Source organism: Myxocyprinus asiaticus, chromosome 6 (assembly GCF_019703515.2).
Source record: "Myxocyprinus asiaticus isolate MX2 ecotype Aquarium Trade chromosome 6, UBuf_Myxa_2, whole genome shotgun sequence".
NCBI classification, from domain to species: Eukaryota; Metazoa; Chordata; class Actinopteri; order Cypriniformes; family Catostomidae; genus Myxocyprinus; species Myxocyprinus asiaticus.
Genome location: NC_059349.1, coordinates 50,640,640 through 50,657,807, shown reverse-complemented (window position 1 = coordinate 50,657,807; position 17,168 = coordinate 50,640,640). Strand labels below are relative to the sequence as shown.

At 43.6% G+C, this 17,168-nt stretch overlaps 1 protein-coding gene across 1 annotated transcript in view; it reads left to right on the top strand.

Moving 5' to 3' along the window:
* LOC127443134 (sodium channel protein type 4 subunit alpha-like) overlaps positions 1-17,168 on the top strand; it is a 100,134-nt gene that overhangs the window by 41,000 nt on the left and 41,966 nt on the right. The window contains exons 9-14 of the mRNA XM_051701669.1: positions 6,053-6,250; positions 6,678-6,896; positions 7,005-7,371; positions 9,116-9,226; positions 9,397-9,635; positions 12,162-12,335. Coding sequence (XP_051557629.1) covers positions 6,053-6,250; positions 6,678-6,896; positions 7,005-7,371; positions 9,116-9,226; positions 9,397-9,635; positions 12,162-12,335 — 1,308 coding nt within the window. The remainder of the gene's footprint in view (positions 1-6,052; positions 6,251-6,677; positions 6,897-7,004; positions 7,372-9,115; positions 9,227-9,396; positions 9,636-12,161; positions 12,336-17,168) is intronic.

Here is a 17,168-nt window from a genome sequence, read left to right as displayed (position 1 = left end):
TGGTCCCCTGGCATTCGCAAATATGCGTTTTCCCCAGTGAGCCTGCTTGCACAGACCCTGTGCAAGGTCAGGGAGGACGAGGAGAAGGTCGTCCTGGTAAGCACCCTACTGGCCCGCCCAGACGTGGTGCTCGGACCTCACGCTCCTCGTGACAGCTCCCCCGGGCAAATTCCCCTGAGAAAGGCCCTTCTTTCTCAGGGAAGGGGCACCATCCGGCACCCGCGCCCAGACCTTTGGAATCTCCATGTCTGGCCCCTGGACGGGACGCGGAAGACCTAAGCTGTCTCCCACCTGCGGTGGTAGACACGTTCACTCAGGCTAGGGCTCCCTCTACGAGGCGCCTGTATGCCTTTAAGTGGTGTCTGTTCGCTAAGTGGTGTTCTTCCCATCAGGAAGACCCCCAGAGGTGCGCAGTCAGATCAGTGCTTTCCTTCCTGCAAGAGAGGTTGGAAGGGAGGCTGTCCCCTTCCACCTTGAAGGTGTACGTTGCTGCCATAGCAGCACACCATGACGCAGTCGACGGTAAGTCCTTAGGGAAGCATGATCTGATCATCAGGTTCCTAAGAGGTGCCAGGAGGCTGAATCCCTCCAGGCCACGCCTTGTTCCCTCATCGGACCTCTGTAGTTTTTCAGGGTCTACAGAGAGCTCCCTTTGAGTTTTGCAGTCAGCCGGGCTTAAGGCACTCTCCTTGAAGACTGCCCTCCTGACTGCGCTCACTTCCATCAAGAGGGTAGGTGACCTGCAAGCGTTCTCTGTCAGCGAAACGTGCCTGGAGTTCGGTCCGGGCTATTCTCACGTGATCCTGAGACCCCCGACCGGGCTATGTGCCCAAGGTTCCCACCACTCCTTTTAGAGACCAGGTGGTGAACCTGCAAGCGCTGCCCCAGGAGGAGGCAGACCTAGCCCTGTCGTTGCTGTGTCCGGTGCGCGCTTTACGCATCTATTTGGATCGCACGCAGAGCTTTAGAATCTCTGAGCAGCTCTTTGTCTGCTTTGGTGCACAGCGGAAAGGAAGCGCTGTCTCCAAGCAGAGGATCGCCCACTGGCTCATTGACACCATAACTATGGCATGTCTCGCCCAAAACATGCCGCCCCCGGTAGGGCTACGAGCCCATTCTACCCGTGGTGTAGCGGCTTCTTGGGCCCTGGCCAGAGGTGCCTCTCTAACAGACATTGCAGAGCAGCGGGCTGGGCAACACTCAACACCTTTGCAAGGTTCTACAACCTCCGGGTGGAACCGGTTTGGTCCCAGGTAGTGGCACGCAACACAAGCGGATAAGCCCGGGATAGCCGGCTGGGTGTATCGCTTGCACATAGCGCCTTCCACCTCCTTTTGAGCTGAAGACGTGCGCTGTTAATTCCCAGTAGTGTTCACAAAAGTTGTTCCCTGGTTGACTTCCTCCGAGCCCTGTGGCAGTCGAGTTTTCGGAGAGACTCGCTGCCGGCCCAGTACACGCGCTAACTAAGAGCCCGGTTCTGGGGTGGGTGCTCCGCATGTGGCGGTTCCCTGTAAGGCTAACCCCATGCGATCTATATCTTCCGCTAGTTCGTTTCCCTACTGGCAAACTGCGTCTTCCTTGGGCAGAGCCCCTCAGTCTCCATGTTGTAGTAACTCCTCCCCCATTGGGTATGATCTACCTTGAAGGCTCTCCACATGGTTGGAAAGACCATGTGATGTATTCTTCCACTTAAATATCCCCCCCTCTCTTGGGGCGAGGTGTGGTCTCCGCGGTGTCCTCCCCTTGGGAGGGACACCCCCCGACTAGACCTGGCGGCCCAGTCGGATAATCCCCCTTCTTTTTTAGGGAGTGGAAAAAGAGAAGGGGAAAGAGGCCATGACTGGGTTAAGCCTGTCTCTATCTCTGGGTAGTCGACTTGTCCCCAAAAAGGGCCGTTCGACACTCATAACTGTGTTGGGGGAGGTTACGTGTCGACCTGGTGTGCTGGCTATGAGGCACACAGCAAGTCTGCCCACAACACACCGCCAGTTCACGTAACACAGTTCAGCCTTGTGGCGTTTTGTATAGGGACCCCTAGTGTCACTACATCGACACCAACGTCGAGTGAGTGACAGATAGGGAACGTCATGGTTACTGGTGTAACCTCCGTTCCCTGATGGAGGGAACGAGATGTTGGTCCCTCCTGCCACAACGCTGAACTACCCGCTGAAATGGCCGGACCTTATATCGGCTCCTCAGCGTAAAACCTGAATGAGTGGTTGCATACCAGCTCCTTTTATACCCGTATGTTCGGGGGAGTGGCATGCAAATACCACTCGCCAATTTTCATTGACCTTTTATCAAAGACCAGAGGTGTCTCGGGCTCCCAAGAGTGACCCCTAGTGTCACTACATCGACACCAACGTCTCGTTCCCTCCATCAGGGAACGGAGGTTACACCAGTAACCATGACGATATGGTGCATTGATACAGATTTTATGCTGCCGGGTTCTGATCATGAAGCAGATCTGTAATTAAAACAAACAATGAAAATAAAATAATTAAATAATTACGTTTAAAATAAAAAATTCGGCCCGCAAAAAACTGCAAACAAGCCCAAGCAGTGTGTGCATGCATGCAGGAGAGAGAGATTTTGGCTATTAATTGATTTTAGATGGCCAGATGTATTTTTGAAATATTTGAAATATTTTTGGGGATATATTTAATATTAAGAAAACATTTATTAAAATGACATAATTTTATATATGCTATACTGTATACTTTTCTTGTTATGTTGTGTGTTAACAATTTTTGGTTATCCTCTGTTTAATCAGGGAAGGTTAACAACAGTTACGGATGGTGTTAACAATTTAATATTCTTTTTCTTATTATTAATTGTAATCATATATAAAAAAAAAATCTAATTTATTTTATTATTTTTTATTCTTATTATGTATCTTGTATTTTCTTTAAAATGTATATGTAAAGCACTTTGAATTGCCAATGTGTATGAAATGTGCTATATAAATAAACTTGCCTTGCCTTATGATTTCTATGCTGATAATTCCCCCACATGGGCCTTTTTTTTTATTATTGTTTATTATCACTTATTTTGGTTGAGGCAGGTCCCTTATTTTGAGCGTGTTTTTCCAGACCAGGATTTTTTTTCTTGAGAGATCTGGTAACACTGCAACGGGTATATAACCCATCCTTAGCGCAGATTACTTTCTTTAAAAAAAAAAAAAGTTTATAAACCATTCTTTCATTTCTTTCTAACCGGTTACAAATTGGAAAGGAGGCGGCGGAACGCTGGAACCAGAATGAAAAAAATACAGTTTCAACTCAGAACGAACCGAAATGAAAAACATTTCGTTTTTATAGTCCCTGGTTAAAATACTCACTGTTTCAAAACAATAGCCACAATACCGTAACATAACATGTGTAAACATGATTTTTGTGTGATAAAAATCTATTTACTGGCGTTACAGTTTTTACCAGATTACAGAGTTTACCATCGTTATGTTGTCATGACAACAACGTTGTAATATTGGATATAACTTTACACATATACTGTAAGCTTAATAAATGATTTTATCACACTAAAATCATGTGAACACATATTGGGGTTATGTCTTGTGTCTATACTTTGAAACAGTGAGTATTTTAATGTTTTTGGACTGGCCCCATTCACTTCCAATGTAAGTGCATTATTGAAAATGCAATTTTTCCTTTTTGTTAATAAATGAGAGATTAGTTTAAATTATTATTATTATTATTATTATTTTTATTTTTATTTATTTATTTATTTATTTTTGGTAGTCAGCATTAAGCTACAAATGCTGTCGAATGAGCTTAATTTGTGTTGAACCCTTAAAGTTCCTTTAAGTGGAGCAAACAACTAGATGTTCATCCACCTAGAAAACTAGTCCCACCTGCACTGTTAGATCTCACCAGTTATCTACAGTAACATACTGGCAACACTAATTGTTGTGTACAGTAATTTACTGATTAGTGTAATTGTTAAAAATATAAATTGTACAGTAACTAGCTGTAAATATCCCTTACATTATTATTTTTTATATTTTATTGTTATTATTATTATTATATACAATTAATTAATAATAAAGAAAAAACGTTATTTTTTTATCATTTTTTTTTTTATTGAAGCATGACAAGAATAAGGGAACTGGATCATGACATACAGTAATTCTATATAGTAAAACATTAAAGGGATAGTTAACCCAAAAATAAAAATTCTCTTATTATTTATTCACCCTCATGCCATCCCAGATGTGTATGACTTTCTTCTGCTGAACACAAACAAAGATTTTTAGAAGAATATTTCAGCTCTGTAGGTCCATACAATGGTGGCTAGAAACTTGTAGCTCCAAAAATCACATAAAGACAGCATAAAACTAATCCATAAGACTCCAGTGGTTAAATCCATATCTTCAGAAGTGATATCAAAGGTGTGGGTGAGAAACAGATCAAAATGTAAGTCCTTTTTTTCTATAAATCTCCACCATTGACCAGCCCCAACCAGTAGGTGGTTATATGCAAAAAGAATGTGAATCGCCAAAAAACAAAAGAAGATGAATCTGGAAGTGAAAGTGGAGATTTAACCACTGGAGTTGTATGGATTACTTTTATGCTGCCTTTATGTGATTTTTGGAGCTACAAAGTTCTGGTCACCATTCACTTGCATTGTATGGACCTACAGAGCTGAAATATTCTTCTAAAATTCTTTTGTGTTTTGCTGAAGAAAGAAAGTCATAAACATCTGGGATGGCTTGCGGGGAAGTAAATGATGAGAGAATTTTCATTTTTGGGTGAACTATCCCTTTAAGTAAAAGACTACACAATAAATACAGCAATTAAAAAGGTAACAAAGATAAAAATGTATACAGATTGAAGAAGTTGTCGCCAGTCATTGCAGGGCCACCAGGATCAAATGAACACTGAAAGAAAATAATATATGATCAGTGATAATCTGTTAAGTCATGAAGTCATCATACACAATACTTCCCAAAATCTCCTTTAACTGTGTGGCCGTTCACATAAGATGCGTTCTTGTGGCCAAAACAGCAAGATGGAGTGCAATACAATAGTGAACACGTGGGTCTCGTTTAATGTTAAAGTTTAACGTGAATCACCGTCTTAAAAACGCAACTCTCACGACGCAAGAAAAAGCAGCGAAATGCAGGTCTCGAGAAGCATTTTAAAACTGTGTAACAGCCCCAAAGTAAACTTTATCCTTTCAATAACATTAAAGTTTTCTTATTTCTCTATAAACATTTCTCTTGAACTATCGTCTTATTACTGCTTGTACTTACTTAATTTGATGTTTTCCACTCGGATTCCGTGGGACTCTGATTGGGGTTACCTCCCCCCATCCCCCCGGAATCTACTCCCCTGCCTGTGTGTGATAATGCAAATAATTACCGGGATTTCTGAATAAAAGAGTAAACCACATAGGAAAAGACGTTGTGGGTTTTGCGCTGATATACATCTGCAGTAATTTGCTGTATTAAGTTACAGTTTGTTACTGAGTTAGATAAAAAGTAATTTACTGTTATTAATGAGTGATGCCACAGAAATTACCCATGATGCAATGCATAATACAGTTAAATACTGTATGATTATTTTATAGTAATTTAAAACTTCATTTTACAGTTATTTACCCTATGAACTACAGTAAGGGTAAACAGTGTGTAAAGGGTAATTCAGACAACTTTACAGCTCATGTGACAAAATCTTTATGCTAAGCACTTTAAACAAAAACAAGAGTGTCACATTTCTGCTTTTAAACCCTCTGGTGCACTTGCTACATAGACTTCCTTTTAATTGCATCACTGTGAACACAAATTTTGTTTGTTTTACATTATTATTATTATTATTATTATTGTTTGTTTTGTATTTTTGCCCATTAGCATCATGCCAAAAATGCTTTATATAGAGATTGTGTTTAGCCCATGAATGTTCTTTTAAAAATATATTTCAACTCTATTAGTATTATTTTTTTTGGTTTGTGATGTTGTTCCATGAAAAAGTCTGAGGGAGCCATATAATCTTTTATCATAAAGACTAATACTTATCTTTCTTCTCCTTGGCAGACTTTGCGATCTGCAGGCAAGACCTACATGATCTTCTTTGTGCTGGTGATATTTCTGGGTTCGTTTTACCTGGTAAACTTGATCCTGGCAGTGGTGGCCATGGCATATGAGGAGCAGAACCAGGCGACCATCGCAGAGGCCTGGGCCAAAGAGAGAGAGTTTCAGCTGGCAATGGAACAGCTACGCAAAGAACAGAGGGTATGACTCCTATAAAATAACCCAATCTGAAGTAAACAGATGGGTAAACATTGTACAAAAGTACAATGGGTTGTAAACGCCATTTCATGCTGACCTTAAGCTAATACAAGTAAATGATCAAATACAGCTAATATTTCAAATCCATTGCTTTACGCCTCAATTAAAATATGTATTAGCAGCCAGGGCCGTAGCTAGTGGGGTGAAAGGTGAAAATGATTCTAGGGGCCCAAAGGTCCAGGGGGGCCCACAACAAATTCAGAACTGTAATTTTTAATAGGTAAAGGGCCCATCGCAATATACAGTCAGAAATCTTTGCTACGGCCTTGTTAGCAGCAGATAAAACTATTGCAATTTAATTTAATGAGTAAAATGGCAAAATCAACCCATGAACATGTGATTACATTTGTTCTCTTTGGTGTGTTTTAAGGCATTAGCAAAACAACGTAGAAAAGAAGCTGAGCTGGCCCAGGAAGCGGAATTCCCCCCGTCTCCTTTCTCCCGGAAAGACTCAATGAAACCATGTCATAGCAGAACAAGATCGCACAGAATGCTATCTGAGGAGATAGAAGATGACTCAGATCTCCGATCACTCAAGTTTGATCCGTTTGATGAGAAAGTAAGTGATGTGGTCTTTTTGGGTATAAAGGTACACTCAGTAATTTTCTCAATGCACTAAACTCATTAAAGGTGCTTTGTAAGAGTATGTACTGTAAAAGTCCTATACAAATAAAATTGAATTAATTTATCTTTCCAGCCAGCTCACCCTCTCCTAGCGACTCTCTCGTCTCATCCTCTGAGCACTCGTCGCGGAAGCCAAATCAGCATGTTCACTTTCCGCCCGCGGAACAACTCTGAGGCCGACTTTGCTGATGACGAACACAGTGTCCTTGATGATGGGCGGAGCCGGGCGGGCTCCATGGCAACGCCGTGGCACAAGCGTCGTACGGGCAGCATCAGAAGTCACTCATCACAGGTGTTGATGCCAACCCTTGCCCTCAATGGCATACTAAACTTTTCTCTGGACCAGAATGGCATGACCAGCATTAGGCCGCACACGGCCACCTCTTTGCCAGCGTTCAGCATGGAAAAGGTGAAGGAGGACATGGTCAGTAAAGCTTATGGTTTTACAGTAATTACTCTAAATGTTTGGTACATTTCTAGTCAGAAATGACAAAATGCATGACTTGCAGTTCAGTAAGATTTTGATTCACTAAAAAGAGTGTTCTGATAAATGTTGTTCCTTTCATAGGAAGCACTGTATGTTTCATGCTGTTGATTCAAAAGAAATGGCTCATAAGAGTCATTCATTCAGGAATCAGACTACACTGGTCAAACTGTTTGTTTCATGCTGAAGATTCAAAAGAACCGGCTCATAAGAGTCATTAGTTGGGGTATTGGACTACACTGTTCAATCTGTATGTTTCACGATTCAAAAGAACCTGCTCTTAAGAGTCATTCATTCGGGAATCAGACTACACTGGTCAAACTGTATACTTTACGCTGTAGATTCAAAAGAACCGGCTCTTAAGAGTCATTCTTTAGGGAATCAGACTACACTGGTCAAACTGTGTACTTTACATTGTAGATTCAAAAGATCTGGCTCATATGAGTCATTTGTTCGGGAATCAGACTACACTGGTCAAACTGTTTTTTCACATTGAAGATTCAAAAGAACCGGCTCATAAGAGTCATTAGTTCAGGAATCAGACTACACTGGTCACGCTGTGTGTTTCACACTGTAGATTCAAAAGAACCAGCTCTTAACAGTCATTTGTTAGGTAATTGGACAACATTGGTTGTTCTGTATGTTTCACGTGGTAGAATCAAAAGAACCGGCTCATATGAGTCATTATTTTGGAAATCAGACTACGCTGGTCAAGCTGTGTGTTTCACGCTGTAGATTCAAAAGAACCGGCTCTTAAGAGTTATTCATTCGGGAATCAGTCTACATTGGTCACGCTGTGTGTTTCACGGTGTAGATTCAAAAGAACCGGCTCTTAACAATCATCTGTTAGGTAATCGGACTACACTGGTTGTTCTGTATGTTTCATGCGGTAGAATCAAAAGAACCGGCTCAAATGAGTCATTTGTTTGGAAATAAGACTGCACTGGTCACGCTATATGTTTCATGCTGTTGATTCAGAAGTACTGACTCAGAAGTGTAATTCGTTCGGGAATCAGACTACACTGGTCATGCTGTATGTTTCACGCTGTAGATTCAAAAGAACTAGCTTTTAAAAGTCACTCTTTAGTGAATCGGACAACGTTGGTTGTTCTGTATGTTTCACGCTGTAGATTCAAAAGAGCTGGCTCTTGAGTCATTATTTGGGGAATTGGACTACACTGGTTGTTCTGTATTTTACATGCTGTAGATTCAAAAGAACCAACTCATACGAGTCATTTGTTTGGGTATTAGACTACACTGGTCGTGCTGTGTGTTTCATGCTGTGGATTCAAAAGAACTGGCTCATAAGAGTCATTATTTCAGGAAACAGTCTACACTGGTCGGGCTGTGTATTTCACGCTGTAGATTCAAAAGAACAAGCTTTTAACAGTCATTCGTTAGGAAATCGGACTACACTGGTTAGGTATATGTTTCATGCTCTAGATTCAAAAGAACTGGCTCTTAAGAGTCATCTGTTAGGGAATCGGACTTCATTGGTCGTGCTGTATGTTTCATGCTGCTGATTCAATAGTACTGTTGAGTGATAGCATGAAACGTTGTCAGAGCATTTTAGCATGGTGTTGCATCCACATAAGCAGTAGAATGCATGTTCAAGAACCAAAACTCATAAAAATCATTTGATTTCCAGTATTTTTTAACAAAATGGAATTTTGATTAACAGGAGCCAGGGTGTCAGCAAGACCAAACCACTGCAGCTCTCAAGCCAACTGCTGACGTGCAGGATGAAGTCCCGCCACCTCGTAGAAAGAGAGGCCTGAGCTCTGTCAGCTTCTTCAGTGATGCCATAGACGGTGAGATTGACTGTTATCTTGGTCTTAGTCTGTCCAGCCATTGCATTATCTTTCTTTCTTAATTTTAACTCTGTTTCAAAGTACAAAGTTAGAAAGCTAACTCAAGGTTTCATGGTTTGTATCATGGCTCCTTGGTTGCTCATGATCTTCATCTCTCTGGTCCCTCTTAGAACTTGAAGAAGCTCATCAGAAATGTCCTCCATGCTGGTATGCATTTGCCAAGAAGTATCTAATCTGGACATGTTCTCCAGCCTGGTTAAGACTGAAGGAGAGAGTTAAAGTCATGGTGATGGACCCCTTCCTGGACCTGGCCATCACTATTTGCATTGTCCTCAACACATTGTTCATGGCACTGGAGCATTACCCCATGACTGAGGAATTCAACAGCATGCTTAGTGTTGGAAACCTGGTGAGGACAATTAAAGTTATGGACCTATGTATCGGCCAAGTGTGCGTTTCCCGTATGTGACAAGGAGGAGGGCGTGGCCAGGCTGTGATGGAGCATGGCCGGCGCTGAATCAGCTGATCAGCGGGAGAGCGAGATAAGGGGAAGCCAGAGACGCCAGTTCAAGGGGCAGCCAGAGACGCTCTCTCTCCTGAACCGGCGTCTCCGGCTGCCCCTTATATCGCCCTTGCCTTATATGCCCCTTATGTACGACCAAATCGTTTAACTACATTGGTAATGATAGAACATGCGAGCATAATTGGTTAACGATGCTTTTTGGAAATGCTTCCCAGGCTGATTAAAGTGTAATTTATACTTACAGGGTGAACAGACTTATTTTAGTTTGCCTAAAAGTTTTGGCTTTGCTAGGGTGTTCAATTGGTGATATTTCTCCTGTTCCCTGACATTTCTGACCTTGGAGAAGTCGACTAGTCGAAGAGCATAGATGATTGGTTAAAACTAATAGTGGTTTGGACGTGACGTCTTTTATTTACAATTGCGCAAATCAACCGAGGAGCTTCTAGCTATCTTAACATTAAAAATAGATAATTTTGGAGCACGTCTCTTCAAAGTTGTTCAAAAGTACACTTTTTTATATGATGCTTTCATGAAAGCTGTTGTGACATCACCTTCAACAAACTATTTTTAAAACAACGTAGTAGCCTATAAATGGGGTTTTAGGTACCCCTAGGTACCCTAGGGCTTTGTTCACCTAGAGTGTTTTAGTTTGTTCAGGAGAAAAAAGTTCAGCTTCTTCCATTGTATTAAAGGTGCTGTAAGCGATTTTAGCCATTCTAGAATTGCCACAAAATGAGACGTTGGATTAGCAGTTGGACAACGTCGGTTGTCAGAAACAACAGCAGAAAAACAGCACCCTCAACTGACAATTTTATGAACAACATGTCACAAAAATGGCATAAAGACTCGCTGCAACTACAATACTATGAGAACACACAAAATGATTGACTGGCAGAAAGCGTCAGAAACCGCGGCCTGCAGACACATTTTTGTTTGCTTTCAGGGAGTAGTACAATTTTTTGCATACCTTTCCTTGAAAAAATTACTTACAGCACCTTATTTAGGCTTAAACAGAAGGCTTGATACTTGGCTTAATATCTGGCCATTTTGAGATTTTCAGCATGGTGTACCTGTATGCGAAATCTGAAGGAATAATAGTGTTTTTTTTCATTACATCACATGTTGTTCTGAAAGCAAAAACAAACAAATGAAACATGGAATGTAGGCTGTCATCCATGCAGCCTGACTGAAGCAAAGCGGGTGCGTTTACTCGCGCGATTAACCGAAAGTGAAGCACTGCCGACTTGTGATGCATGAATGGCTTGCACGTGCTGCACGAGTCTGTTGGGTATACTGCAGTCTCGTCACATTTTAACTTTTTGAATAGCCTCCCATTCAACTCATGAAAACACACTGCGTGACCATGAGGATTACATCAAGATGTAATTTCAAGACCACATTGCTGGCGTGCCAGTGATTAGCCCTCCAATGCTGGTACATGTGCCATAGGTTGCCGACCCCTGTTCTAGAGACTGTTGTGCGTGAAAATCCCAGGAGATCAGCAGTTATAGAAATTCTCAAACCAGCCCGTCTGGCACCAACAATCATGCCACAGTCCAAATCACTGAGATCAATTTTTTTTTCCCCATTCTGATGGTTGATGTGAACATTAACTGAAGCTCCTGACCTGTATCTGCACGATTTTTTGCACTGCACTGCTGCCACATGATTGGCTGATTAGATAATCGCATGGATGATTGTTGGTGCCGGGGGCTGGTTTGAGTATTTCTGTAACTGCTGATCTCCTGGGATTTTCATGCACAACAGTCTCTAGAATTTACTCAAAACGGTGCCAAAAACAAAAAACATCCAGTGAGTAGCAGTTCTGTGGATGGAAATGCCTTGTTGTTGAAAGAGGTCAACAGAGAATGGCCAGACTGGTTCGAACTGACAAAGTCTACGGTAACTCAGGTAACCACTCTGAACAATTGTGGTGAGAAGAATAGCATGCTATTCTGAGATGCGGGTTGGCACTGTTTTGGCAGCACGAGGGGGATTTTTAATGTTTACGGATTGGCCCTATTCAATTCAATTGTAGGCAGCACCTCACTGTAATCTAGAATTTTATTTATTTATTTATTTTTTAAAGAAAATGAGGGGCAAGTCAAAATTACTTTTAGTGGTATTCAACATTATGCCACAAATTCTGTCAATTGAGCTTATCTTGTATTGAACCCTGAATATTCCTTTAAGATCATTCAAAACATCAATTCAGGCACGTATGTCAAAACCTTTTACTGGTCTATCAAGTGAAAGGAAAATGTCAAAATAAAAGGAAGGAAGAATAAATTCTATATAAATGATGCTCTGATACTTGATAGCTACTATAAATGAAAGCTATCAAGACTTGAGCCTACTATTTTTACCATCAGGTATTTTTATTGTAATGTAACATTCTGACGTGTTCTCTAGGTGTTCACTGGAATCTTCACAGCTGAGATGGTACTGAAGGTCTTCGCTCAGGATCCATACTATTATTTTCAGCAGGGCTGGAATATCTTTGATGGAGTTATCGTGTGTTTGAGTCTGATGGAGTTGGGCCTTTCCAATGTGGAGGGTCTATCTGTCCTCCGCTCGTTTAGACTGGTAAGTTCAGATTCTGCTTCTTGGAAATAAACACTAGACTTTTGCTGTGCTAAAGTTGTGTTGGAATGATTTCCCTGTTGATTTCTAGAAAGTAAAGTCTCATTTAAACATTTACACATCATTACTAGTTCCCTATCTGTCACTCACTCAATGTTGTGTCGATGTAGTGACACTAGGGGTCACTCTTGGGAGCCCAAGACACCTCTGGTCTTTGATAAAAGGCCAATGAAAATTGGCGAGTGGTATTTGCATACCACTTCCCCGGACATACGGGTATAAAAGGAGCTGGTATGCAACCACTCATTCAGATTTTCTCTTCGGAACCGAACGGTCGATGTTCACTGAGCTGACTGTTCATTCACCTCTGCTGGATCTGACGGCGCATTTCAGCGGCTTCTCCCTCCTCTGCACTGGTGCACAGCAGAGAACGCCCCTGGGCACTTCGGCAGAAATAAGAGAGTATATTTCTCGAAAAGAGTATATTTTTCTAAAAGAGCGGCACACATGGAATGTCTTTTTAAAGACACGTCTTTTTAAAGATGCCTTTCTGTTTGTGTGTTATTCCTGGTTGCGGTCGTTATCTCTCAACTTCTGATGGTCACGATCGCTGTCTTTCGTGTCTGGGCGTGACCCACATGGAGACAGTGTTCGTGGATGGATCATGTACTCATTGCGAGAACATGACCATGTCCCTCAGCCGACTAGGGCTTCGGGTCAACTGGGAAAACTCCTCCCGGTTCAGAGCATTTCTTTTCTCGGCTTGGAGTTGGACTAAGTCTCGTTGATGGCGTGCCTCACGATCGAGCGCGCACAGTCGGTGCTGACCTGTTTGAAGGCATTCAGACAGAAGACAGCGGTTCCACTGAAACTGTTTCAGAGGCTCCTGGGGCATATGGCATCCTCAGAGGTGGCCACTCCACTTGGGTTGATGCATATGAGACCGCTTCAGCACTGGCTTCAGACTCGAGTCCCGAGATGGGCATGGCGACGTGGGACACATCGCGTGGCCAATCACGCCGATCTATCACCACCTCTTCAGCCCTTGGACCGACCTCACCTTTCTATGGGTAGGCATTCCCCTAGAGCAGGTCTCCAGGTGCATCATGGTTACGACAGACGCCTCCAAAACGGGCTGGGGCACTGTATGCAATGAGCACGCAGCCACCGGCTCATGGACGGGCCCGTGGCTGCGTTGGCACATCAACTGCCTTGAGTTGCTGGCAATTCTGCTCGCCCTGTGGAGGTTTCGGCTGTTGATCCAGGGCAAGCATGTGTTAGTTTGGACAGACAACACGGCAATGGTAGCATATGTCAACCATCAAGGCGGTCTGCGCTCCCGTTGTATGTCACAACTCGCCCGCCGTCTCCTCTTCTGGAGTCAGCAGCACCTCAAGTCACTGCAAGCCACTCACATCCCGGGTGACCTCAACACTGCAGCAGACGCGCTGTCACGGCAGGTTACCCTCAGGGGAGAGTGGAGACTCCACCCTCAGGTGGTTCAGCTGATTTGGAATTGATTCGGACAGGCACAGGTAGACCTGTTCGCCTCCCAAGAATCCTCCCACTGCCCGCTCTGGTACGCCCTGACCGAGGCACATCTTGGTATAGACGCGCTGGCACACAGCTGGCCCCCTGAACTTTGCAAATATGCGTTTACCCCAATGAGCCTACTTGCACAGACCCTGTGCAAGGTCAGGGAGGACGAGGAGCAGGTTGTCCTGGTAGCACCCTACTGGCCCACCCAGACATGGTTCTCGGACCTCACGCTCCTTGCGACCAGTGGCGCCTCTCTAACAGACATTTGCAGTGCAGCGGGCTGGGCAACACTCAACACCTTTGCGAGGTTCTACAATCTCCGTGTGGAACCGGTTTCGTCCCATGTAGTGGCACGCACAAGCAGGTAAGACAGCTGGCCAGGTGTATCGCTTGTGCATAGCGCCTTTCACATCCCCTGAGCTGAAGACATGCGCTGTTGACTCCCAGTAGTGTTCACAAACTGTGTTCCCTGGATGATCTCCTCTGAGCCCTGTGGCAGATGAGTTTGCGGAGGAACTCGCTGCCGGCTCAGTACACGTGCTATCTAAGCCCTGTACTGGGGTAGGTGCTCCGCATGTGGTGGTTCCCCATAGGTAACCCCATGCAACTTATATCTTCCACTAATTCGTTTCCCTGTTGGTAAACTGCGTCTTCCTTGGGCAGAGGCCCCTCTGCCCCAGTCACCATGCTCATAGAAACTCCTCCCCTGTAGGGTAGGACCTACCATGGGACTTAGCCACATGACATACTTCCGACAAAGCTCGGCAAGACCATGTGACGTATTTCCACTCAAAATACCCCATCCCCTCTCTCTGGGCGGGGTGTGGTCTCCGTGGTGTCTTCCCCTTGGGAGTGACACCCCCCCAACTAGACCTGGTGACCCCAGTCGGTTAATTCCTTTTTTTGGGGGAGAGGAAAAAAAAGAGGATAAGAGACCACGACTGGGCTAGCCTGTCTCTATCTTTTGGGCAGTCGACTTGTCCCCAAAGGGCCGTTCAACACTCATAACAGCATTGGGGGAGGTTACGTGTTGGCCTGGTGCACTGGCTCCAAGGCACACAGTGGTCTGCCCGTCACACACCGCCAGTTCACGTAACACAGTTCAGCCAGTTGCGGTGTTTCGTATAGGGACCCCTAGTGTCACTACATCGACAAAACGTTGAGTGAGTGACAGATAGGGAACGTCCTGGTTACTTGCGTAACCTCCGTTCCCTGATGGAGGGAACGAGACGTTGTGTCCCTCCTGCCACAATGCTGAACTACCCGCTGAAATGGCTGGGACCTTGTCTCGGCTCCTCAGCACAAAACCTGAATGAGTGGTTGCATACCAGCTCCTTTTATACCCGTATGTCCGGGGGAGTGGTATGCAAATACCACTCGCCAATTTTCATTAGCCTTTTATCAAAGACCAGAGGTGTCTCGGGCTCCCAAGAGTGACCCCTAGTGTCACTACATCGACACAATGTCTCGTTCCCTCCATCAGGACGTTTTTTTATTTGTCTACTAACAATGTCCAGCAGTGTTTGTACGTGAGTGTCAGGAGATTTATGTAATTTTTTTTCTCATGAAGGTCATGAAAATTCCCACCGCAGGGGGTCCTCAAATTACTGTTTGATCCACATTGGCACACATAAGCGTAATAACTTGCATGCGAGGGATAGTTAGAGAGAGGAATATGTATTTTATTTAGTTAAAAGTTCCTTGACATGTTGAAGTCCCTCGCACCTGCATGCCAAAACAGTAGTCCTTCCTTCATGTATATGTAAACGGTCCTGCTCGACCCGCTCCGAGAGGGATTCGAACTGGCGTCTCCGGTGTGGGAGGCGGGCCCGCTAGTAAGGAGGCTAAAGACTACTGCCTCTAACGTCAGTTGCTAGTGTGCCTCTTGAGGCCAGGGGAGAGAGATTTACACACTGCACAGCTACCTACCAGCTGGCTACCATTACACTCACTCCCATCTGGGTCATGGCACCACTGCTTGACCCGCTCCAAATGAGATTTGAACCGGCATCTCCGGTGTGGGAGGCGGGCACGTTAACAAGGAGGCTAAAGGCTACAGCCTCTAGCGTCAGTCAGGGGAATGAGGTTTACACACTGCACAGCTACCTAGCGGCTGGCTACCATTACATTCACGCATCCTGTTTTTATTTAGTTATACTGTAAACTGAATGGAGAGCCAAAAACTATTAAAGTGTGATGAAACTACTCAACAGAAGCGCACAGCGTGGACAAATCATTAATTCGCACAACCACTGCATATCACGAGCTGCTGATTGCTCGACACAGATCAGTTTGAGTAGCGCTACAGTAGAGGGTCGGGCAAGTAAACGTGTCAGCTTTTCGTTGGTCACTCCGTGTGGTTGAGTGGATGACAGCCTACTTTTTTTGTGGTATTAGCTGCTTTTTGCTTTCAGATCAATAGCCTACTTGGTTTAAGTAAATTGATATGGCTTGGATTATCAACCTGGCCTAGGCTGCACAGTTACGTTCCACACACACACAAACGGCAACTCTCAAATCAATATAATTAAAAGGTGCACTCATGGAGAAAAGATTTACTCATAAAGAAATTAACAGTAATTTGGAAACATATGTATAAAACTATGATCACTCACGAGATGAAGACCCCTGTCCCATCATTAACCTTATAAAAGTTGTTTTATTTTCCATGCATCTGTCTCTCTGTCTTTTGGAAGGGGAACTGTATATGGCAGAGGAAAAATAAAAATGGCACTTTATGCAAAAAAGGTTGCAGACCTCTGCTGAACTCAAATTAATGATTACAATGTTCACATTGCCATTAAAATAAGCATGTACATACATTAATATGTACCATTCATACTTTATGTTATTATTGGCCAGGCATAAAATGCAACGCTCAATTTTGTACAATAGGTAACAGCGGGTCCCTGCGTTGTCTTTCTACCCACCAAGAGGTTCTTGGCCTGAAAAACCCTGCCTGCCTAATCTGGTGCTCCATTAAAATTTTATGTCTATGTTTGGATTGAGTGCTATATGAGAACACAACTGTATAGTACACGTTATTATGCCAGACAATAATAATGAGAAATGTGACATGCTAATCCATCTAAACTTGGTTGACCCCAAAGGGTCTTGCTATTCACTATCAGATTAAAGCTTTATAGAGCTTTTAACATCCCTTTACATTGGGAAATTAAACACTGATGTTCAGAAGTGCTGATTATGTATGTTAAAAATTCAACTTTCTATTGTCATGGTTTCACTCAAATGTGGTTATTTGGCAGAGCACTAATCCTTTATCCATTAGTGAGATCA